The 25,358-nt window shown below is 39.9% G+C and overlaps 1 protein-coding gene across 1 annotated transcript; it reads right to left on the bottom strand.

Annotated features, from left to right (window-relative positions):
- Positions 1-6,110: 6,110 nt before the first annotated feature.
- On the bottom strand, positions 6,111-24,755 carry cradd (CARD and death domain containing adaptor protein). The gene is made up of 2 exons (XM_028955015.1): positions 24,266-24,755; positions 6,111-7,584 (listed from the first exon to the last, which is right to left on the bottom strand). Exons 1-2 carry the CDS (start codon positions 24,573-24,575, stop codon positions 7,289-7,291), a joined length of 606 nt encoding a protein of 201 aa, XP_028810848.1. The 5' UTR covers positions 24,576-24,755; the 3' UTR covers positions 6,111-7,288.
- Positions 24,756-25,358: the final 603 nt, after the last annotated feature.

The raw sequence follows: 25,358 nt of genomic DNA, 5'->3' as shown, positions 1-25,358 counted from the left end.
CCGTGAGTTAGAATCAGTGCCGCTGTCTAACGGGACTGTTGCCTGGCATATCTCAGACATGGCCCAGGACATAAAGTGTCAGTTAGTGGACAGACTGAAGAAAGGGAAATATGTTTTACAGACAGACGAATCCACAGATATATTAAATTCACCCCAGCTGCTTGCATATTGTGATACACAGCAGCACAGCACACGGTGCACACAGTGAAATGTGTCCTCTGCATTTAACCCATCACCCTTAGTGAGCAGTGGGCAACCATGACAGGCGCCCAGGAAGCAGTATGTGGGGACGGTGGCACCTTGTGGTTCAGGGTTCGAACCGGCAACCTTCTGATTACGGGGCCACTTCCTTAAAGGCTAGGCCACCACTGCCCCAATGTGCTCTACTGCCTGTTTGAGCTGTGGGATGAAGTGCACTTATTTCTGATAGTGCATGGGTCCCAGGTCTCTGATCACCTCACTGATCCTGACAAGGCTAGCATATTTGGCTTGCATATTTGAAAAAATTAATGGTCTTAATATGTCATTGCAAGGTGAGAACACACACATAATTGCGCTAAATTATAAAATTCACACATTCAAGAGAAAACTGGACTCGAGTTTAAATAGGAAGGATTAATGTGTTTTCTGAGCTGGATGAATTCATGGAGGGAAACGAACTGAGAGTTAACATAGTGAAGAAGTCTATGACATCCCACCTTCAAGCCCTCCTGAAACACAGGTATTTCCCAGAAACAGCTCCAAAACAACTGGATAAGATCACCATTCACTGTAACGAGGGCAAATCATCTGACATTTGACATGGAGGACACATTGGTTGAGCTGTCATGCGACCAAACCTTGAAGACAGTGTTTAATTCCAAGACTCTGGATGAGTTTTGGATTTCAGTAGACATGGAATACCCACAACTATCCAAGGTCATTATGGATGTACTGATGCTTTTTTGCACTACCTACTTGTGCAAAAAGACTTTTTCGGCACTCACGTACATTGAAAATAAATACAGGTCGTGACTGAACGTGGAGGATGATCTCCGAGTCACGGTCTCCACAATTAACTAAAGAATGGACTTGCCCACCCATCTCATAAATTAAACGAATGAGTACATAACAATTAAAAAACTGTCACAGAAACACATATTCATAGTTAAAAGCTAATTAATAAAAAATAGTTTTCAATTATGATTTTAAAATTATCTAATGTTGGCGAGGACCTGAAAAAAAGCATTAGACACAACAGATGACACACAATAACAATTTTATGTGTGTTGAACTATGATAAATATCTGTACATTACAGAATCAATAAGGTGCATAATTTTTAAAAAGTGAAAAATGAGAAACTCAAATCTGAGTAGACCTAGGGTGGGAGGAGGGAGTGTGTGAGGTGATAATGGTTTTGGGGGATGTCAGGAATTCAAAAGGAGGACAGCTTTGGAAACAAAAGTAATCTTTCTTCAGCCGGGGCATCAGAGCCAGCATTTGGAAATAAGTCGAAGTCATCAGGCAGGGATGTGGTACTGCTGCCCTCCACATTGATGATTCTGGGGCTGATTTTTATTTATACTCATAAATTTATGTCTGTCTCTCTGTACACTTGTTGTATGTCTTGTACATACATTGTATATACATTGTATGCCTTTCTTTGTAGAGTTGTAGCATATGTCAGGTTTGGGCCTAGGTGTTTCTCAAGCTGCAGCCAATCAAGACAGGAGTTAAAAGGTGCCATGCAGCTCCCCGTCGGCAGCAGCAACATTCTTTGTGAACTCTGTTGTGAACCTGGTAACCTATGTGTGTAGTTTTGCGTTATGGCAATCGCCACACGCCTGCAGCTTTGTTTAAGTTCTCCCCACTTTTCCCCTGTTTTCGGCCATCGCGCCATTTTGATTTGTATTTATTAATAATTCCTTGTTTCCCATTTTGTCCCGTATCTGCTGTTACTTAACACATCAGCTCGCCGATGTGACACATAAGCAATTTCTTTCGGGATTAATAAAGTTTTATGATTCTGATTAGGAAAGCCACACACCTGTCTATATAAGACAATGAAAGCACCCGGGGAGCTGTGTGTGGGGATGGTGCATTGATCAGTGACTGTCACAGCCAATACATCTCCAGCCCACCAGAGAGCGCCAGACCAGCCGGGGAGACAGCGACCCGGAAGCGGAAGTGAGAGCAGGCAGCGCCGAGTATAAAAGCCAGGTGACCCAGAGGAGACGCTGCCTTCTTTACCCATGCCCAACTGATTATAACTTATGACCACAACTTTTACCTGTCCCTGACCTAGAGCTTTGCCTGCCCCTTTTGTTATGACGAATGCCTGACGGACTCTGCCTTGTTACCACAACCTTCGCCTGCCATTGATCTTGAGTTTGCCTGCCCCTTTTGCTTAGACGCATAATTCCTGCTATAATACATTTACAGTATTTTTCAGATACCCTTATCCAGAGTGACTTACAATAAGTAGTTATAGGGACAATCCCCTTGGAGCCACTCAGGGTTTAGTGTCTTGTTTAGGAATAAAATGGTAGTAAGTGGGATTTGAAACTGTGACTGTGACTTTGTGGTCTTCTAGTTCATATGCGGCTGTCTTACCAACTAGGCTACTACCACCCTAACTCAGTAACTGATAACATTACATTCAGCCCAAAATGCTGCTACAATAGTCAGGGCTCATGCTCATACTGTGGTATTTGTAGAGTGCATTAACATTTTAATGAGGATAAGCCTGACAGTTAGGCTTTCAACCAGATTATCTGACTAATGTGTGCATGTGTGCAGACTGCAGACCCAAACACACTCATACACACACACATATGCAGACTATCTCCCTTTGAACACAAGGCATCTAGATACAATCCAAGCTTTCACTGTGTATTGATGCCTCAACAGCAGGTGTAACATCCTGGGGAACCTGGTGCCCATCTACAAAAACATTTTACCTTTTAATGGGGTAACATAATGTCAGTCTCACTGGAAGAGAATAGAAACAAATGAATAGATTATTGCAGTTCTAAAAAAAAAAGCTCCCTACCTCAGCAGTTTGGCGTCATGCAGTAACACTGGTTTGTCCTGGAACAGTGGTATGGGTAGCCATGCAATTCAAACTCATGCAGAAATATTTAACCAGAATGGTTTCAGGTGGCCTCTTCTGGGAAATTTGCTGAATATCACTGTAATAAATGTACTATTTAACTATTAATTTCTGTAAATATATGACCACATAATAAAAAATTTCCATTATTCACTACATTGAAGTGTAGCTTACTATGTTATTATGTTGAGATTAATTCATTCCACATCAAATACTTCAGCAGTCACATTTTATTGTCATGGTCGGCCAAATTACTTTTAATGGAACCCAATGTACAGTGGGTACGGAAAGTATTCAGACCCCCTTAATTTTTTCACACTTTGTTATATCGCAGCCATTTGCTAATAGTATTAAAATATAAGACATTACAGCTCACAATGCATGCTTTTATCCAGTCATCCTTGGTGAGCAGTGGGCAGCCGTGAAATGCGCCCTGGGAGCAGTGTGTTGGGACGGTTCTTTGCTCAGTTGCAATAACCATGCAATAACCATGCACAGTGTGGCCATAACCATGTGTTTTAATGGAAAAATAAATTTGTGTCTGAGCTGTGTCTGACAGCTTTAACAAGAAGAGTCCAGGTGCAACACCCACTTTGGAGAACGTGAACTGTCATGCTGTGATGCATGGGTGTCACTGGGCTAGTCAGCTGACACCCATTTCATATGATTGCATGGATCTGCTCATCGGGTGCAGGTGATTAGGACCTTTCCAAAGAAGACTGTGCACTGCATGCCTGTCATGCATTAAATCTGGTACTTTTTTTTTTTTTGCAGTAAGACTGATTAAGCTCTTTGTGTCTACCTCATAGTGTAATTTTCTGCTCCTTGCACATCTGCACATCATATTGTAATTTCTTTGGCACTATATTGCAGTTAATATTTATTCATATCTACACAACAACAACACAACATATCTCACCAATTTTTTTTATCCTATTTATATTAAACTTAACCTAACTCTGCATTTGTATTTGGCAGCAAAGAAAGAATTTTGTATTTTGTATAAGTGTAATTTATCTCTTACACATGACTATAAATGGTTTGAATCCCTTGAATCCTCTGTTCTCAATGTGTTTAGTCCAGGTTATCTGCTACGTTTTTTCTGATTGTGTCATTGTAAATTTTTTTGTTATTAAACCACGTTAGTTGCACAATGTCGAGCAATGTGTTTCACCCTTCATTTCCAAACCCTGTAAGTGCAAATGCAATCAGGTTATCAGGGGAACACATGACAAAGCCGTGGGACCAAAGCGCCAGGAAATGTTCAAGATTGAGAACTTGGCATTAGTATTTTGGAAGCGAAAGAGCAGTGGTTCTCAAACCATGGCAACTGAGCATTGACCACTTTAAAGAAAATCCCATTTAATAACTCATTTCAAAGCATGTGGCAGAATTGTCACTGGAGTAGTATTTTGGCAGAATTGAAATATATAATACCGTTTAATAATTTAATAAGAAATAAACATAACTCCAATTACTAAAACATGTGAATTCGCTCTCACACGGCATTATTGTCTATGGAGATAAGTGAGATAAGTGGAACTTTTGAGAGGTCAGGAAATCTGATTGGCTATAAGAGTCTTTAAAAGTAAAAAGTTTTGACCAACATGATCCAAACCTGTTATCAAACTGTGGCTCAGAAAATACATATATCCTGGCGATCCCAGGAAACGGTCTCGGTGCCGTAGCCACATGATAGCTGAGTGGTGTGAAATGCAAGGTTACATCCTGTGGATGCATCTCAAGCAAAGGAAATTAGATGGGAGGCGAGCAGGCCAGCTCATAGAAAGACCTCTAATCACACCAAACCCTTCAAACCACCTCTTCACCCCAAAAGTACATGGTTCAGTTCTGAGGCATCCCAGTGTTGGACATTTTAGTGCCAAAAAGACCATTTTGGGTCTGCCAGTAGTGTCAGTTGAGTGTGGTCTTGCGATGTGTGAGGGTGTATGACAGTGCATCTGACATTTTTGTGTCCAGACAACCACAAAGAACTAAGGACAGAGACAGACACAGAGCCATGTGTGTAGTTGGGAGGTTTTCTTTTTTTTTTCAATGGAATTTTTCCCCCCCCCTACGTTTCTGAGAAAAGATGGGGCCGGAGGTGACCTGAAGTGAACTACTTTTTTTTGTCCCTCTGGAAGCCTCTGAAAGGCGCTGTGTTTGAGCATGTTCTGCACAGTGGCAGTCATCATTCAGGAAAAGTTGATTTTACGATCTGACTTGATAAACATTTAGAAAATCTGCCAGGTACATTCACTCAGCGTCTTAAAAATTATTATGTTGTATATGACTAAGTATGTTTCCAGGAAATTTGTAAGCTTATATTAAAACACACACCTTGCTCTAAATCAGTGCTTCTGCACCCTTGTGCAGAAAACATACTTTTTTCACCTGAGTAAAGTTAGCAGTGAGTTCTGTATTTCACAGACAATACTTGAACTTTGCTGGATTTAACAACAAAAATCTAGAAATCTCCACTTTCACTAAGTTATGTTTGTCTGTGAACTTTCACACACACGTTTGATGTTATGCAACGTCTCAAAATAAAAGTTCCAAATGGAAAGACAAGGAATGGTTTTATATACATTAATATAGTGCATTTCAGCTTTGTGTCAAACTACAAATCCATCATGCACTTTCACACTTGAGACAGCTGTAGACAATAGGGTTAGGATTAGGTACAGTCAAAAGTGCAGCGAGTGGAAGAGAAGCTGTATTAGTTAGCATTTTCACAAATTATCAGCTGCAGCATTTCATTAATGCTCACCACAATGAGTCACTGGCGCAAAGTAGTGGGGTTGTGAACAAATAAATCATTCAACTTTACCCACATAAATTCACACACACACATATACACACACACACACACACACACACCACTGTTGATTCAGCTTGCCACTCAGAGCTTAATGAGTGAGCGATTAGGAAGTGACCTGTGCCCTATCAAGAACACCCTTGTGCATAAACACCACTATAATGTCAACACAGTTCAAAGAAAACATGGAAACGTCAGATGAGGGAACAGTTGTTTTTTAATCCGACAATTTTGGACAAATTTACTGGCAAGTTCTGTGGCAGAGGAGGGGTTTAAAAAATCGGCAAAATCCCTTTAAACCCTCCAGACATTATCTCTCCCCATTTAAAATCAAAGGGGATCTTACCTTCTTGTGGGTTTCAGTCTGCATATCAAGTTAATAAATATGATTTCTGTGTTTTTGGATTATCTAGCTGCTGTCGCCAGTTTTAATAACTGTGGAATCTAATATTTTGACAACTAAGATATTCTCTTTGGGGGCCATTGGGTCTTATCTTGCACTCAAATTTGTTTCACAAAAAGTATGTAAAAATAATAAAATACCTAAACAAAGTAAGTAAATACACAAATTCTTGTATATGTAACACCATGGATATGGTGTTTTGGTGAAAGAAAGCCACAACTTGCATGATGCAACCCCGCAGATGTGGGGAACCCTCAAATCTGCATGAGCTTAACGTGAGGGTAGGTATCCCCTGTCATATTTATGGACATTAAAAGTTTGATGTAAAATCAAGTTGTTTAGAACATTAATTCCACCTTAATTTCACACAAACTGCTTTCTCGGGGCAAAAAATTATGTCTGTGCATCTGTTTCTCCATCGAGGATCAACACCAAAGATCAAGATACCATATGTTGGCCAGAGTGACTAATGGAAATATTCTATTGAATGTCATGTTTCATTTAAAGAGAATGAATTAAACCTAGTGAAAAGCCAACAAATATGGTGTGTGCAGTAAATTAAATAAGGAAATTCCTAGGACGAGTAAAAATGATCAATTGAACAATTAAATGAAACTCTCCAATCATCCAACATGACATTTCAAACCTTCGCATAAAACACAATCTTTCAGTCCCTTGGGTCGTTTCATATGTGAAAGGTGAAACAGAAACCAATGCAGACCAACAAAAACAAGTACTACAATCACATTCTTCAAGCCACTCTTTACAAAAAAAAAAAACCCCATACAAGTGTTATGTTAACTCCATCTTGATGAACATAAGCTAAACCAGCTGATGACCAACTTCCTTTGGTTGGTTCACATCTTTTTCCAGTAAGGTGAAAAGGCCTGAATTCCAGTAAATTCCAGATACATAATACAAGAATAATCTAAAGTTAGGCCATGTCAGGTTCAATTAAGTTAATTTATTGCTCCTTATGGAAACAGCCCATTCAAAATGGAGGGGTGAAGGGCTGCAGCCTGTAGGCTCTGGAGAAGCCTATAGAATGTGGCTACTCTCCCTGAAGACTGTTTCCAAAGGATCAGACCTGCCAGGATCTGGCTCTGCACACTGAAGGGGTGGTTGGCACTGCAACGATAAACAGCTCCCGGTGACAGCCCTAGGTCCAGCAGGATGGTCTGCCATTCTGAGCCAAGTCGAGATGCTAGTTGATTTAGGTGCTGGTCAGATGGAACAGTCTGGAGAATAGAGTCAGGAACACTCCAAGTTTCTGGGGAGAGAACAATGTGATAGGAAGAAAGAGTAAGAAATACTGTTTGAGCATGAATGTAACAAGAGCAGAAAAAGAATGGTGTGGTTCACATTTTAAAGTTATGATTTGGAGAAATCATTTCCATGAGAATGCCACCTGTTCTTCAATGGGAAAGTGGATCATAATTTCACAGACTCTTCTACTGCATATAATTCATGCGACCTCTAAAACACATGACACACACATGTTGGCACTGAGGAGGTGAATATAGTCAATACTTCCTCTACTTGTTCCCTATGGCCAGAGGAGGGTAGCAACAAGTTTCACCAATCAGACATGGCAATGCACCCGAACTGGGGGAAACAGAGCAGCTGAAACAGTTTTGCCAGATGTACAATACAAAAAAATTTACAGCCAATCAATGAACAATGTTACAAAGTGGTGATGCACAAAGTAAACAATGATTCGTTTTTTAAGCATGGATTTGTATGGCGGGTGTGCAGTTACGGAATATGCAAAGAGTAAGCATACACAACATTGCCATCAGACCTACAGAAATGAATGAGAGAAAGACCTGGGCGGCCTGTAGCGAACATTTTCGGAGCAATGTCAGAATATGATGGTTCGATACCCTTTTAGCATTTGTAAACATTTTGTTAGGCCACTATACATTTTTCAAAGAGGAAGGAATTAGCATTGTCTAGATTTAGTCCATTAATTAGTACAAATTGTATAAGTTATCAAATAGTACTTGAGTAGTCTTATCACTACATACTTGGATGACTACTTTTTACTTGTACCTGAGTATTATTATTTTGAATTAACGCTACCCATACTTGAGTAAATTGTTTGGCCACTCTACCCACCTCTGCCTATGGTAAGAAACTGTTTACATTCTGCATTGCACTGTCCCTACAGAACAACCTTCAAACAATGAATAAAAAATAAATCAATCTAATCAAAATGCATGAACTGCAATGCATCATACACATAGAACTGAATTAAGTGGAAATTGGTTTTAAATGCTAGATGTTGCTTGATGGCACCCCACCCTGGATGAGTCCCTGCCCTGCACCAAATGTCCTGGGAGTAAGTTAATTATATTAGTTATTAATTGCAAAAACCTGTTTATTTATTTAAAATATTATAAAATAATAATTTGTGTGTTTTTTCATAAGTTTCAGATTTGGATGGGTCCGCTGCCACTTCCTTATACACAGCAATATATTTGAACAGTAGGGAGTGACAGCAGTGCAAAGTCCATGTCAAGAGATTTCAATGTGTTTTTGAAAACATTTGTGAGGAATCAAGGACGGCAACTGATTTTCAGCTCATGACATAAGCAATGATTAATCGTCATTTCTACAACAATCTTGAAAAATACACTGCTCAAAAAAATAAAACACTTAAACATCACAAGGTAACTCCAAGTCAATCACACTTCAGTGAAATCAATGTATGAAAATTCTCCCTGACTTATTCTTTCTTCTTTCATGATGGCATACTAACATGGCATGGTAATATGGTAATAAAGCCAAATTTATCAAAACTTTGTTGGCTGGTCCAATGACTGATTGTGGTGGTGTCAATGCTAGCATGCTACATGGCACACATGTCAATTCCTACAGTGTGTTTTACAATCAAGCATGTTAACACCCCCACCCACCCCCGCCCCCCCTCTGCATGCATGCGCAGCCTCTCATCTCTCCATCCATTATCCATCAAGAGATCTGACAGTTGTTGATAGTCCAGGGTATTCCAGGGCATTAACGCAAATACTGTATGTGATATAACACAAAAAAGGTGGGAGGCCTTCAACCGACCACAAGCGTTTTTATTTGCCATGTGTCAAACATGAGCCAAGTGGTCCATTTTCCAAACTCGGCACTTCATGACCTGGAAAACAACTAGGATTAGTATGGTACACTGCCACAGCTCAGAGGCAAGACAAAGAGGATTTTCCATGGTTGGCAGGCAGTTATACCCAAAAGCCATGACACATCTGGTAAATGTGGGGGAGATGGACTAGGGGAAAAAACAGAAACAGTAGGATGAGACAGTGTTTTACATTAGGGATACACCAATCAGATACATATGAGATATCAATCAAATAATTACGAAGTAAATTTTAATTCCTAACATTTATTGCACTTTTTTCTATTATTGGAATTAAATACTGTTAATTTTGAATATGTTGTAACCAAGACACCTGGTGCTTTTTAATATTGTGTATTTAATAATTGTATACAAAAGTTTGTTATATTGTGTTTTAAGTACATAAAACAGTATTTAAGTGAATATTTAGGTCTCATTTTCCCATGAACAGTCTTCTCCCCTCAACAAGACAGTTTATTATTTAAATAATGTTATTGGATCGGTACTCAGAATCGGCCGATATCCAAATTCCAGGTATTGGTATCAATAGTGGAACTAAGAAAGCTGGATCGGTGCATACTGACTTTACACTGGGTTTGTGAACCGGTTGAAAAAATATATATTTGAACTATTTGATGTATGTTTTAACTCATATAAACTGATCAGCATTAAAACAAGTCTTTTTACATGCAAAGTTGACTGATTTACCTGTCATGCAATTTGGAATTGCAATTGGCCCCTTACATCAGTGGAATCAGTTATTCCATGCCAGTTTAACCTACTACTGTATATTTTTCTGCATCACTACATCACATATACGTTGTGGTGATGATCCTACTGAATGTCCTGGAGGAACCTTCCAACAGGATTACTAAAGTTTGTGTTCTGTTCAACCATTGAACAGAACCATTCAAAAGATTTGAATTTTATAAAAATGAACTTGGTTTATAACAACAAATTACAAAAATGTGATCTGCCTGGTGCCTGAGTAGTGATTCTCTATATGTTTGGTTGCTGTTCTTTTGACATGACTGTATTAATTTTTTTCTCTGTAAAACATTTTTGTTAAATGTTTATGATTGTCAGCTTAATATTATTGTTACTATCATTATTTGGAGCTGTCATAATGACAGACCATTTATTATTGTGCAGGGAACACGTTTTTGGCTCCCTGAGGCTAACCACTGAAGATAGTGACCCGAAAATCGAGGCGAGGCCAAAGTCCTCGCCGAGTCCTACGATCTGAGATATGGGACGAGTCGGTGCCACCAACGGGGGTTTGGAAAGCCCGGAAAACTGGGAAAATGGCAAAAAAGGACATGTCTTACATTCAAGACTGCCACGCAAAGAATGTGAAACGCACAGAAACAACGGAGAGGTCAGGCCGAAGGCCTGACATATTGTTTGTTTTGGTAGGTCATGCGGCTCGCCCACAAATCGTGTTCAAAGTGTAAAAAGTACCATTTACTATTGTGCAGAGGAAGAGGTTTTCAGCTCCCTGTGACCAGCCGTAAAAGCTAGAGACAATCTGACATATTGGATGTGTTGCTACCACCAACAGTTGTCAGGAAAACATAGGAAATAGGGAAAAAGGCAAAAAAGGCCATGTCTTGCATTTGTGGCTGCCACGCTAAGCCTGTGAAACGCACAAAATGACATATTGGTTGCTTCATTGGGGACTACAGGATGGCCACAAATCATGACCAAACCATTAAAAGTGTGAAAAACTTTGGTTTCTTAGAATTTGCAATGACACGGTTCACAGCACACACACGTCTTTCATGTCACATCGTGCGGCTTTTTGTTCCGGACGGTTTGACATATGGCTTGGCTCGGCCGGATTTACGGTCTGCGTGCAATACCCCAAAAAGCGTTTTCGGAACGCGTTTATTATCCTAGTCCAAAATTGAACTTTTTTGGACTTTGTGTCCAGACAATTTGACATACAAAAAGTTTTTAATGTTGTCTCGTAGATCTCGTCAAGACCGACGTTTTGATATATGGTTTCTCTCTGTCTGATTTACGGATCATGCACAATTTTGGAAAAACAAAAAAGGGTATTTTCCCATTGAACTGTATTGAATGCTAATTTTAGCATTGGTAGCATTGTTAAAATGGGGCCCCTTTTAAGTGGTACTGCTACTGTGTCATTGCCAGCAAAGGGGGTCCTACAAGGGGTACTGATACAGCAGCAGCGCCAGCACTGTGATTCAATGGAATCTCAAACCAGCAGCTTCATTAGGATGCAAATCAGCCACATTATTAAGACCGCCCAGCTGCTTTATTAGGGACGACCTGTCCTTCAGCCACTTTATTAGGGACGCCCTGTCCTTCGGCCATTTCATAAAGGACGCCCTGTCCTTCAGCCACTTTATTAGGGACGCCCGGTCCTACAGCCACTTTATTAGGGACGACCTGTCCTTTAACCACTTTATTAAGGACGCCTTGTCCTTCGGCCACTTTATTAGGGATGCCTTGTCCTACAGCCACTTTATTAGGGACACCTTGTCCTACAGCCACTTTATTAGGGATGCTCTGTCCTACAGCCACTTTATTATGGACACCCGGTCCTTCGGTCACTTTAGTAGGGACGCCCTGTCCTTTAACCACTTTATTAAGGACGCCCTGTCCTTCGGCCATTTCATAAGGGACGCCCTGTCCTTCAGCCACTTTATTAGGGACGCTCTGTCCTACAGCCACTTTATTAGGGACGCCCGGTCCTTCGGTCACTTTAGTAGGGACGCCCTGTCCTTCAGCCACTTTATAAAGGACGCCCTGTCCTACAGCCACTTTATTAGGGACACCCTGTCCTTTGGCCACTTTATTAGGGACGCCCTGTCCTTCGGCCACTAACATGCAAGCCTTGAGCTAACATGCCAATTTTTTGGACATTGTCCAAACGTCACCAAATTTAACATGACGACTCTTGGGCACACCCTGTTAACATTTTGGATGATAGCATTAGCATGCTAACATGCTAATTTTTAAACATGCTCCAAATGTCACCAAATTTAACGTGACCCATCTCTTAGTGTTTTTGATGTTAGCATGCTAGCATTAGCATGCTAACATGCTCCAAACGTCAACAAATTTACCGTGACGCATCTTGGCCACACCCTGTTAGCAATTTTGATGTTAGCATAATAGCATTAGCATGCTAACATGCTCATTTTTAAACATGCTCCAAACAACACCAAATTTAATGTGAAGCACCTTGGCCACACCCTGTTAGCATTTTTGATGTTAGCATGCTAACATTAACATGCTGTCTTTTTAACATGTTCTAAACATCTACAAATTTCACGTGACTGCCTGTTCTATTGGATACTTTAATAACACCGCCTGATTTCACAGCTGAGACCAGCTCAGGAGGTTATGCCCGCGCTCTTACGAAAAACGCCCAGACAGGCCCATCAAAATTTCTTCTGGAATTTTGGTTTCTACTTGGAATTAAATTTCTTGGAAAACAGCAAATCTTAACATGTGCTAAAAAACCTGACTTTATGAAAGGAGGAGTTCTTTAGACAAGGCACATGCGCAACCAAGGCATTGAAAGAAAAAAACAATAGAGGGAGGGAGGAGTGGAATGTTGAGGTGGTAAAATGTTTTTCGAGGAAAAGCTAATTACTTTTATTAAGGAAATGAAATGAGTTAGGGGCTCAGATGAAAACGGAGGTCTTTGTAAAGCCCGTTGCTCTGTTAAAAAAATTCCCATAGCTTTGGCAAAATTTTCAACTTTTTCTAGGAATAGTTTTTCATGGAGAGGGCAAGAGGTCCAACCTCAATTTTCACACACATGTGGACACTTAACATGAGTGCCTTCACTGATAAAAAGGGACAGCATAGCGGTGGAAACAAATCAATATCCAAGGACCTAATATCACAGGACAAAAAAGTAAAATAAGAATTTTTCACAAAGTAAAGGAGGACAGAAGCATTATAGTAATATATTGTTACAATTTTTTTTATCACAAATACTTAAATAATTTAAATTGAAAATACTGAATGTATTAAAATCTTCCAAACAATGCAGCATGTGATGGATATATGTCATCTCAGCAACAAAATCGGATCGATCGAATGTGTATCAATTTCCAAAAATCCATTAAATCTTAGACACTCATATTGAATTCATGTTGTGCAATGAAGTACATGAAAATTAATTAAAAAAAAGGGGAAAGGACAGATCATTTGTGTAATTAATTAAATAACATTTACAAAAAGTGCATGAAGGGACAACTGAAGTTCCTTTTTGAGACTTGAGGCAGTAAAGGAGTCTTATATTTCTTTTTCTCGGATTATGCAAAAGAGTATAACTGTTTGGCCAATGATGGACTTCAGTGTGAAGCAAGTCTGTAGAACGTGTGATGTACCATGTGGTACCAGCATGCTGCCTTTTCTAATTACTCATGTGTGTTTTCCCATTAGATGTAATTAGATCATGCGTAAAAAAATTAAAAGTGAGCCCTCCCTCACTACCATTGATTTTGTGCCCGTTTTAGTATTGCTTTGTGTCAGGTGGGAACTTGCCAGAGAGAAGTGCCTTTTCTGTTTATGTTTCAGCCCTCAAGCCATTTACTTTTTTTTAACGTTTAACTCACTTACTTCACCATGTTATGTGCCAGTGCTTCCTTCTTTATGGTATCACAGAGGTGCTAAAAAAGAAAACTAATGAACTAGAAATAATGACAACCAACTTAGTCACAGGCACACAACATGTTTTAATGATAAAAAAAACAGGAACATGGGCTGGAAACACAAACAAAAAAGCACTGTCAACAAAAAGCATAACAAAGATCTGACCGTCACAACCGAAATAGGACTGTGGGCACTGGCCACCCTTCCCCTGCTTCCAAACCCAGAAAACCTCTGCGATTAGGTGATTAGGACCTGCATGTGAATTTGTGCTGTGGCATTTCAACGATCAGTGAGAGAAACTTTGTTCATTATTTTCACTCTAATCTAATGAGAAAGATACATGCTATATGTTGATGCGAGTTTTATCTTTTTTTTAAATATAAAATCTCGACAATTAAAACAGTTAACACAATATATACACACACACTTTTATATTATATTATATTATTTATATGTATGTGTGTGTGTGTGTGTGTGTATGTGGGTCTGAAAAGTTGAAGTCGGATTTTTGCAGCTGTGTTATAAATACAATCCTAAATCCTAAAGAAAATCCAAATAAACAAACAAGACAAAATAAAAAAGCTAGTAAAAATATGTAGCAAAACCAAGAAATAGCTATGCATCATCCATTACATTTTATGTTTTCCCAGTTCAGGGTCATGGGGTTTGGAGCACACCCACTGAAGGACATCCTGTCACGTGACTCCGCTCAGTCACTGAAGTGCGTTCCACATGCTAGATTCAGCTCCTTCATCAACTTGTCTCCCTCAGCAACTTACAAGTAACCCTTTAGCGAGCAGTGGGCAGCCATGACAGGCGCCAGGGGAGCAGTGTGTGTTGGGACGGTGCTTTGCTCTGTGGCACCTCAGTTGCACCTATGGCGGCTCGGGAGTCAGACCGGCAACCTTCTGATTACAGAGCTATTTCCTTAACCACTAGGCCACCACTGCCCCAAAAGAGAGAGAGAGGTAACTGTGTTTCAAATGTCTGCAAAACCTTTAGTTTTTTAGAATTTAAAGGATGCTCCACACTATAAGATTAGCATTTTGGTTTCATTTTCCAGAGAATCGCCATTTAATGTTATCTTTTCTCTCACCCTGAATCATTCTGAATCACCCAGGCTCTAAAGCTCTTAGTTATTTGTGACCCACCACACACCCTGCCACACACCACATCAACGGGTGCGGGGTCACTACTGGTACCCAAAATACAGAAGGTCACAGCTGGGAGCAGATCCTTCTCATATAGAGCTCCGAAGTTGTGGAACAGCTTGCTGGTCAGTGTTCGCTACTCAGACACAATCTCAGTGTTTAAATCTAAACTGAAAACACATCTGTTTTCTCTGGCCTTCTGTTAAAGTCCCAGACACAGTGCACTTATTAAGTTCACTTTATTACACAGTCACCCTGTTAGACACAGACAGTGTTAAATTCACGCTCGTTAGGCTGTCCTAGTTAGGGTACCGGGCCACTGTTGCACAAATATACCACTATAACCAGTATTTCAGTATTAACTGTATGATGCCGCTGCTTCAGTTTGTTCTCTCCGAGACACTGAATCAAGCGCACAGACTACTGGCAGACTCCAGTGAAGAGACCCAGATGAATCCAAAACAACAACTTAGCATGAAACGAACCAGAGGGTCACCACCGTAACAAATAAAGCTTCAGGGATTTTCAAATGGTCAAGTAACATCATAATGGACACGTAATGTACACCATGACACTAGAGTACACTTTGGACTTCTCCACCTCTACAACTGTAGGACTTTTTCTGTTATTGGACAAATCATCACAAACCCTGCACTGACACCATTAGCAGGCTACCCTGGAAGGGGGTCCCTCTCTGTATCACTCCGTTTCATCCTTTCTTTTTTTATCCCTCCTGGAGTTTTTTCCTTGTGTGCAGAAGGGTCAAGTGTGGGGGTGTCAACTGTAGGTCCTGGCAAAGCCCACTGAAAAATATTGTACAGTCCCTGACTTATCTATTTTGTAGAAATACCTGCTTTTAATTAATCAATTGGTATTAGAAATAGTTCATATGAAAAGCTACAACCCTACCAAATGATGTTTAATGCATTGAAATGAATTAGTTTCACTGAAAAAAAGATTTATCATTTAATCAAGACTGAAAGGTCAAATTTTGGCAAGACAAAAGTCCAAAAGTCCTCTTTCATTCTACCCCACATATGCTCAATGATGTTCATGTCTCGTGACTGGTCTGGCCAATCTTGGAGCATTTGATCCTCTTTGCCATGAGGAACTTTGATGTGGAGATGGAAGTATGTGATGGCGCACCATCCTGTTGCAGAATTTGGCCTCTTTTATGGTTGGGAATATAAAAGGTAGCTAAGATTTCTTGGTGTTTCAGACTATTGATGTTGCTTTCCACCCCTATACTGGATGTAACCCCAGACCATGATTTTTCCGCCACCAAACTTCACTGTATTCTGGGTGAATCTCGGATCCATGTGTGCTCCAGTAGGTCTCCTGCAATATTTGTGGCAACTGTGGTGTAATTCAACAGAAGATTAATCTGAAAAAAAATCCACTTTTCCAGCGTCCATCCTTTTAGCAGGCTGTGGGCCTGTTTTTCAATTGTTTAGTGCTGGTTTCTGGGCACTGATTCAACCATGGAGGCCATTTTGAGACAGAATCCGACAAACTCTTGACACAGGGACTTCAGGTAACCAGGTCTCGTGGAGCTCGGCTACAGCTGAAAATGTGCTGGCCTTGGATTTTTGAGCAAACAAGTGGTCCTCTCGTGCAGTTGTCTTGCGGGGTCTGCCTGACCTGGGCTTGTCAAAAACGTCTCCAGTCTCTTCAAATCTTTTTTTAAATCTTCTGTACTTGACGCTGAGACACACTGAAGGTGTCGACCACATCAGCACTGGATCTGATCTTCAGCCTCTTGATAATCAACACTTTAGTCTCAGGATGAATCTTAGGCATGTTTGCAGAGGTGTAGTTGCAGTTGATGTGAAGGTCTAGTGTACTGGGGTTCTTTTTATACACACCTGACACCTAATTGATCCATTATTAGTCACAGGTGAAGCTCATATGACTTATGTCTTTGCAAAAAACGACTCAATGGGTCTTACCAAGCTTTGAATATTACGACTTTTTGACAGTTTTGTTTTGCACTGAAACATTTTACAAAAGCTGTTGGGGATAAAAAAAAACCTATTGGCTGAAAAAAACCTCACTTTTTCCACTATTTCAATGCAGTGGTTTTCTATGTTGTTCCACTGGCTCCCAGGGCAACACCATCCACCATCTTTACATCACCCTCCGGCTTCACTCGGCCCTGCCGTATCACATAAATCAAACCCTCACAGGTCGACATAAACCTTTCTATGGCCTACATATTGTTTTTTTTTCAAGTGTGTTTAATCTGGCATACTGTATTATCTGCACTGTTTGTGTGCTGTAGGTGTGTCTACTTTAAGCTGAACCCTCTTACTCTCCACCCACTTTCTCACATGCAGCTTTCTCCACAGCAAGGACTCCGTCCCTCTGACTGAAAGGCATGCTCTGTGCCAAGATTCCTGGAAAGCAGACTGTGCTAAAAAGGAACAGTGAAAAGGGGTGTTTATGCCAAGCAAAACAAATGAACAGTTGCACGCCAACTGGTGCTTTTTTATGGACAAATATTAATGCATTTACCTCATTCAGCCTAAGGGGAGAAACACAACCAGCACAGTTAGGAATTCCTGCTTCTAGCCTCATTCAAAGAAACACACCCTGAGATCTCCCAGCTTGGCTCTGTGCCTTGTTCACGACTCTTACATGTTTCATTCAGGTGTTCATGCTCCAAGATAACACTACACTTTTTCAATTCACCATGGTAGGTCCAAAAGTGTTTCATGTGCAGTGTTTCATTTCCAAAGTAATACTTCTTGGAAAACACCCCAAACCATTGTTAGTAACAGCAACCTCACTCTCAGGCTCTATTCTAGTAGGGCTCTGCTACTCTGGAACACAAGTAGATAAAAAGGCCAGTTAGAAAAGGGAAGTATTTCCAACTGGCTCTTTATGCAAATAAATACACACCAACAGATGGATATTGTTAAAAACCAGCTGTGGCAAATGCAAAAGAACAGAGTAGGACAGTCCTCCATATGACTAGAAAAAGTACCGTAGCAGGGAGAGTTCATTTCATATTAAAAGTCTTCACAAAAAAATGGTTTCACACCTCAGTGCTTCTTCCCTGTTTCAGTCTTTCCTAGAAATCCTATCGTGGGCGGCGGACTGCATCTCAGTTATTTATTTCATTTTCAGGTCACCTCCCTCTTGCTATTCATTACAACCCATGGCAGAGCCCATCAATAAAAGTTCCAGCTCTGCAGAAGGAGGGAGGGGGATGACGAGGGTGGGTGGAACGGGGCGTCTACAAATGGCTTTGATTATATTTTTCTTAGAAAGGAGGATGAGGAGTGCATGCCTGGCCTCAGCAGCAGTGCTGAGAACCAATTCAGCTTCCATGGAAAGCAGCGCTGGCCTTGTAACACAAATTTTTTCTTTTCTCTTTGTTGATGAGAGGAGGGTTCTCCCACTCAATTAAAAATGCATTACACAGAATGTTGTAAATTAATAGATGCATATGATAATGAATAAGCATATGAAATAGCACATGTAAAATCTCTCAATGATATAGCACTAAAGATACAAGGTCAGTCTATTTTTCCATATGAGTGTGACCAGTGTGACAACACTGTTGAGCAATGTGACACAAAATGTTACTTTAAAAATTTGCCAAAATCTCAAGTAAACTTTGTTCACATTGTCTTTATGGTGTGTTATGTATAGAACCCTGAGAATTGATTAATTTAAAAAAATTTGGAATAAGGCTATAACATAAAACAATGTGGAAAAAGTGATGCACTGTGAAAACAAACAAAAACATGATAACTGATTATCAGCCTTTTATTTTAGAAATCTGACTAAACTAGTGAGTCTGACATACAAACAGTTTCAGATTTCTGTTCTACAATACAAAACTCCCAGCATAAATGGTACATTCCACACTCGCCAGAATGCTCTGGAACCAGGGGAGAGAACCTTGGTTTTCAACATAGAGTCATCTGAAACAGGAACATGTTTGACAGTGCTTATGCAGACATCCCACCTCACTTGGAAGCTCCAGCCTATTGATGATCAAGAAAGACATACAATATCCCCAGAATTATGGTTTTATTGCAGCTAGAATGGACAGAAGAGAGTAACGTAACAATATTAACATAACAAGATGGTAATAATGTGTTAGGGGATTATATGTTTATAGTGGACGCCGATCTCTTCCTCGTACGCGGCCCTGTGAGCATCTGTGCAGTAGATTAGGAGCCGTGACACAATAAGATACAGTGAATCCAGAAAGTATTGACAGCACATTACTTTTTCCACATTTTATTATGTTACAACCTTATTCTGAAATTGATTGCATGCATTTCTTTCCTCAGAATTCTACACACAACACCCCACAAGGACAACATGAAAAAGGTTTGCTTGACGTTTTGGAAATTAAAAATAAAAACACTGAGAAATCACATGTACAGCAATTACAGCCTCATGTCTTTTTGAATATGATGTTAAAAGCTTAGCACACCTATCCAGCTTTGCTCATTCCTTTTTTCAGCACCTCTTAAACTCCATCAGTTTGTACTGCATGGGAAGCGTTGGTGCACAGCCATTTTAAGATCTTTAAGATTTAAGATGTAAAGGACCACAATTGTCATTTTATGGTTTTGACATTTTTCTTTATACAATAATAATATTAATATTTATTATTGTATTTATTTATATTCTTCTCTAATGTAGGTCTTTTATGTATTTGTGATTGAGTGGTGTGTGTGGTCTTGTGTTTTGTCCTGTGGGTGGTGCTGTGGTTTGATTAATGTGGCCAGCAGGTGTTGATTGTTCAGTGAGCTGTGAGATGTTTTGTTGTTCACTGGATTAGTTTGAGCTGCATGTGTATTGCCGAAGTTGGTCTTGGCCACTTGAAAGATGACAGAGGAATTGATTGTCATGCTGTATGTTTGCATTCCTTTGCGAGGTATGTTTATTTTCATGATGTGTGTTCATAATTCTTATTTATGTGTAAAATGTATGGTTATCCATGTGAAGTTCGGCAAGCTCACAACACTACCGGCGTAAACAGAGAATGCAGATGTTGTGAGTGAAGTGAATGTTTAATGGCATTATTTCAAGTGCAAATGAATTTTGTGTGATGGTTTAGATAAGCCTGTGTAAATCAAGCAAGCATAAGCATGGATATTTAATGCAGTGTAAGCCATATTTATTTGTGATCGGCCTATTGCTCATTTTTTTGTTGATGTTTTAATGTCTAAAGTGCAAGGTAATAGAACACTCTTAAAGGTATAGCTCACTTTTAGTTTGTTATTCACATAATAATTGTAAATCGCATCATTATAATTATGTCAGTGTCTGTAGTAAAAAGTAAATCCACTGATGAGAGAGACTTATCTGAAGAACCTCCAACAGAAGAAAATTTAGTCCTCACGCAAGAAATAGTCGCTGGTTCTCGGGAGAGGCGATTCACTAAACGAGGCGAGCAGATGCGTGAAGAAGACGCTAAAAAACACGTAAAAGCATTCTTGAAATCTTATGAAGCTTGGAAGCAAATTGCAAAGGAATGTAGGAAAAGTCTAAAAAAATTCTGTTTGAAAGAGGATCTGGATAAAATAATTCAACACATTCAACGTGGATTTGATCGTGTAAATCAGAATTATGAGCCACTCCAGCGCAATTCGACTAACACTCCAGAGATTGTGAAAAAACTGGATGCTTGTAATACACTGACAACTGAAATATGTGATTTAGTGAGTATATGGATGGAAGCATGTTTTGTTCCTGGTACCTTTAAAACAGATGTTGAAAAGGAAAGGATGATTTTAAATAAAGAAGAATATCAATCTATCTTCGGTGGAACAATCTCAGAAGAGCCTGAGGGGTTTGATAATGCATCTGCTGCTAACTCCAAATCTTCCAGTAAACGAGCAGATGCAGAAGTGGATCTTGCAGCTAAATTAGAACAAGCAAAGTCTATGCAAGATCAACAGATTAAACTCATCAAGCTTGAAGGTGAATGGAAACTTCATGAGTCACAGATGATGGTTGAAATGAAGCAGAAGCAAGCTGAAGTTGAGCTGAAGCTGGAAGAAGAGACAACTAAGCTGAAGAAAATGCAAGTAGACATGTATGTCAAGGTGGCTGCAGCTAGGGTTTTAAAATGATCATTACAAGGCCTTTATGGAAGATGTGATCAATAATGGTGATTAAGAGCCAGTTCCAGAGGCAGCGGTGGGAGAGTACAGGCCAAAAGTTTGGACACACCTTCTCAGGTTGTCACCTTAAATGGTTTTCCAACAGTCTTGAAGGAGTTCCCAAAGGTGTTTAGCACTTGTTGGCCCCTTTGCCTTCACTCTGCGGTCCAGCTCACCCCAAACCGTTCAGGTCTGGTGACTGTAGAGGCCAGTTCTCCACGTGTTCATTCATAGTTTTGATGCATTCAGTGAGAATCTACCAATGTAAATGGTCATGAAAATATAGGAAACACATTGAATGAGAAGGTGTGTCCAAACTTTTGGCCTGTACTGTATACCTCATCATTTACATTTACATTTACATTTACGGCATTTGGCAGACGCCCTTATCCAGAGCGACTTACAACGTGCTTTCAAGTTACCATCGATGAAGAGATCAATTCCGGTTCACTAGGACCCCAACTATGAATACATCTATTTAATTCACTCTGTTGTAGATTCTGTACACCATGGTGTACATCATGGTGTGTACCATCCTAAGAAACCTGGCAAGCTAAGAGTTTTTTTTTAATGCTCAGCTAAATTTCGTGGCTTATCCTTAAATGACACTCTTTTGTGAGGTCCTGACCTGATTAATTCACTGGTGGGAGCCGATTCCCGTGATATCGAAAGAATGTTTCATCAATTCTTTGTTACACCTGAGAATCGCAGCTATTTAAGGTTTCTATGGTGGGAGCAAGGAGATCTTGATTGTGAGACTAAAGAATATCAGATGGTAGTACATCTTTTTGGTGCTACTTCTTCTCCAGAATGTGCCAATTTTGATTTAAGCTATTTGACACAGGCACTCTACCCCTCTGCAGCAACCTTTGTGGCAAACAGTTTCTATGTGGATGATGGGCTAGTGAGTGTTCCTTCAATCCAAGAAGCCTCTTTGCTGATTGTTGAAGCACCATTAAGTTAAATTCAAATAAGAGAGAAGTTCTTGGCTCTGTAGATCTATCCAAAAGAGCAACTAGTGTTGGACGCCTTGACCTCAATCAAGATTCAGCCTCAGTAGAACATGCACTGGGCATTCAGTGGCTAATCGAAAGCGACCAATTTAGCTTTGATGCAAACTTGAACAACAAACCTGATACTCATTGTAGCATTCTTTCAGTCACAGCCTCCTTGTATAATCTGTTGGGGTTTGTCACCCCATTTATTTTGAGAGGAAAATGTGTTCGAGCTGTGTCGCAGGAGCATCGAATGGGATGAGCCACTTCCCGAGGACTTGCATCCACGTCGGGAGGAATGGAAGATAGGTCTTAAAGGGCTGAGAGAAGTTTTAATACCTTGATGATACTTTCCATCACACTTCGGCAAGAATGTGAGCATCGAATAACACAATTTTTTTGACGCTAGTACCGTAGTATATGGTGCCTGTTTCTACCTTTGATACAAGAATGCCCACAACAAAGTACATTACAGTTTCGTCATGGCTAAGGCAAGGGTTGCACCATCAAAGGTCACAAGGAGTGCTCGCTTATAACTTTCAGCTGCTGTGATTGCAGCTCGACTGAGTGTTTTGCTGAAATCAGAGCTGAACATGAAGATTGATAAAGAGTTCTTCTGGACAGATTCTCAAGTCACTCTAGCATATATCTAGCATATAAAGTTTTAATAAGGCTTGTCCAATAGCAGTCATTCAGCCAAGAGATGAAGAAATCAGTGGCAGTTGGGGCGCATGATGGAAACGACTGTGGAAGTGATGGTCTGGTTCGAAGAGTTAGAGTACGAGTGGGGGAACAGAAATCACTTAAACAGAATTCCCTATTTAAACCCTTAATTATAGAAAGATACAAAATCTAGGCCTGCTACTTAAAAGTGAATAGCTATAATGTACACACACGTATACACATTTTTCTTGACACAATAATAATATTAATATTTCTAATTATATTTATTTATGTATTTTCTACAATGTGGGTCGTCCATGTGGTCTTGTGTTTTGTCCTGTGAGTGGTGCTGTGGTTTGCGCGGGAGGAGGAGTTTGATTAATGTGTCCAGCAGGTTTCGATTGTCAAGTGAGCCGTTCATGTTATGTTGTTCACTGGATTAGTTTGTCACCCAGTTTGAGCTGCATGTGTACTGCTGAAGTTGGTCTTGGCCACTTGTAAGATAACAGAGGAATTGATTGTCATGCTGTATGTTTGCATTCCGTGGTGAGCGCAAGAAGGTATGTTTATTTTCATGATGTGTATTTATAATTCTTATTTATGTGTAAAATGTATGGTTCTGTGTATTTTAATGTAGTTTTCACGGTGCTCTAAGAGTGCTCGGGAACAGATTTTCATCCAGGAAGTCTCTGTACATTGCTGCAGTCATTTTTCGCTCTATCCTGATTAGTCTCTCAGCTCTTTCAGGTGAAAAACATCCCCACAGCATGATGCTGCCACCACCATACTTCACTGTAGGGAAGGTATTGGCCTGGTGATGAGCGATGCCTGGTTTCTTCCAAACAAAACGCCTGGCATTCACACCAAAGAGTTCAATCTTTGTCTCATTCTTATGGTAATGTGAGATATGATCATGTTCTCCAAGATAAACGCAGTGCAATCCTTAAGTAAATTTTCAATGATGTAACTACGATATCTATGTAGTGGGAAGCTGATTATTTCAGATTTTTAAAATGGGTTAAAACGGTGCAATCTCCCGTGTGATTATTTTTACATTAATTTTGAAAGGGCAAAAAATCTTCAGTTGATTTTGCCCATCAAAACAAACTTGCTCACACGGTATTTAATACTGGATACGGAGTCTCTATGTATTTACTGCACCCCTTCACCCCATTCACAACACACACTGGACACAGGACGATGTAACGCGTGGTGTGCGTGCGAAAAATATCCGGGTAAAACTTACCTATTGCGCCTCCAGTGTCCCGTTGCCCGCTGGCGTCCAGTTCCTGCTCCAGCTCCTCCTTAACCCACGGATACTCGAACTCCAGAGACTGGAGAAACAGTTCGAAGGCTGTCGATCCTCTGGTGGGAAGAACATCTAACAGTTTTAAAGTCCTCTTTTTATTCGATGCCAGCGTCTGAATCTCCTCGACGTGACTTTGTGTAAGAACGCCCTCTTGGTACAGGTACTGGAGGACTGTATCGTCTACTGAAATGTTTTCGGAGAGCTTTAAACGGAGCTTAAGTAGAATTTCTTTATGTGACGCATTCATACCTAGTCCGAATTCATGTAAATAAACAAAAGCTTTTTAAAGTAAACGAATTTAGCTGTAGTTACAAAAGCAAAAGAAAATTCGGATGTATAATACAAACATTTGTCGTATTCTTGTATTATAGCTTGCTTAGTTTTTTGAGCAGAGGGGGTTTAAAAGTACCCCGCGTATGGCTGTTCTTTGTGTAGTGCAACATTAATCACGGCCCGTCGGGAAACAAACATACTGTAGTTTCATACCGCCTGTCACAACTGTCAAACAAATAGCGACTCAGATTCACACTCGAAAGCTTAATCTTAAGAATTAGCAATGTAAAAATTCAGATGAATTTGGCATATAATGAGGCAGTAAAATGTTAATGTGCTTTTTTACCCTCTTTAGTCTATTGAAACAGTTAAATCTGATTTCAAGAACCCGTGATTTGCAATGCACTGAATGTTGTCAGAACACATTAAAACCATTTGATTTAGTTTTATATTATTCAATATCATTTAATGTCATATATTCATCTGTGGTTATGACAAATGATCACAGGGCCAATTTATTACAGTGATTACCAAATAACTGATGTTCTATTCTATACTGCAAAAGTGACTAATAGCGTTCTAATTATTATTGTTATTAGTACACAATATTGTAATAAATACATGTACAGTTCTCCTTTCTGTGCTCATCTATTTTTTATACATTGGTAAAAAATTCCAGGTCTCCCTCCAAATGAGTCTCCCCCTTCCAATCTCTATCATGGAGAACTTGTTTATTTCTCATTTTCCTGCACAGCCA

This window comes from Denticeps clupeoides, chromosome 15, assembly GCF_900700375.1.
Source record: "Denticeps clupeoides chromosome 15, fDenClu1.1, whole genome shotgun sequence".
NCBI classification, from domain to species: Eukaryota; Metazoa; Chordata; class Actinopteri; order Clupeiformes; family Denticipitidae; genus Denticeps; species Denticeps clupeoides.
This window is presented reverse-complemented; position numbering and strand designations above follow the sequence as displayed.

Excerpts from the sequence above, each read along its gene's own strand:
- cradd (XM_028955015.1), bottom strand. The coding sequence starts at position 24,575 with ATGAATGCGTCACATAAAGAAATTCTACTTAAGCTCCGTTTAAAGCTC. Across the intron at positions 7,585-24,265 it reads GGACACTGGAGGCGCAATAG|AAACTTGGAGTGTTCCTGAC; the intron begins GTAAGTTTTACC and ends TTCTCTCCCCAG.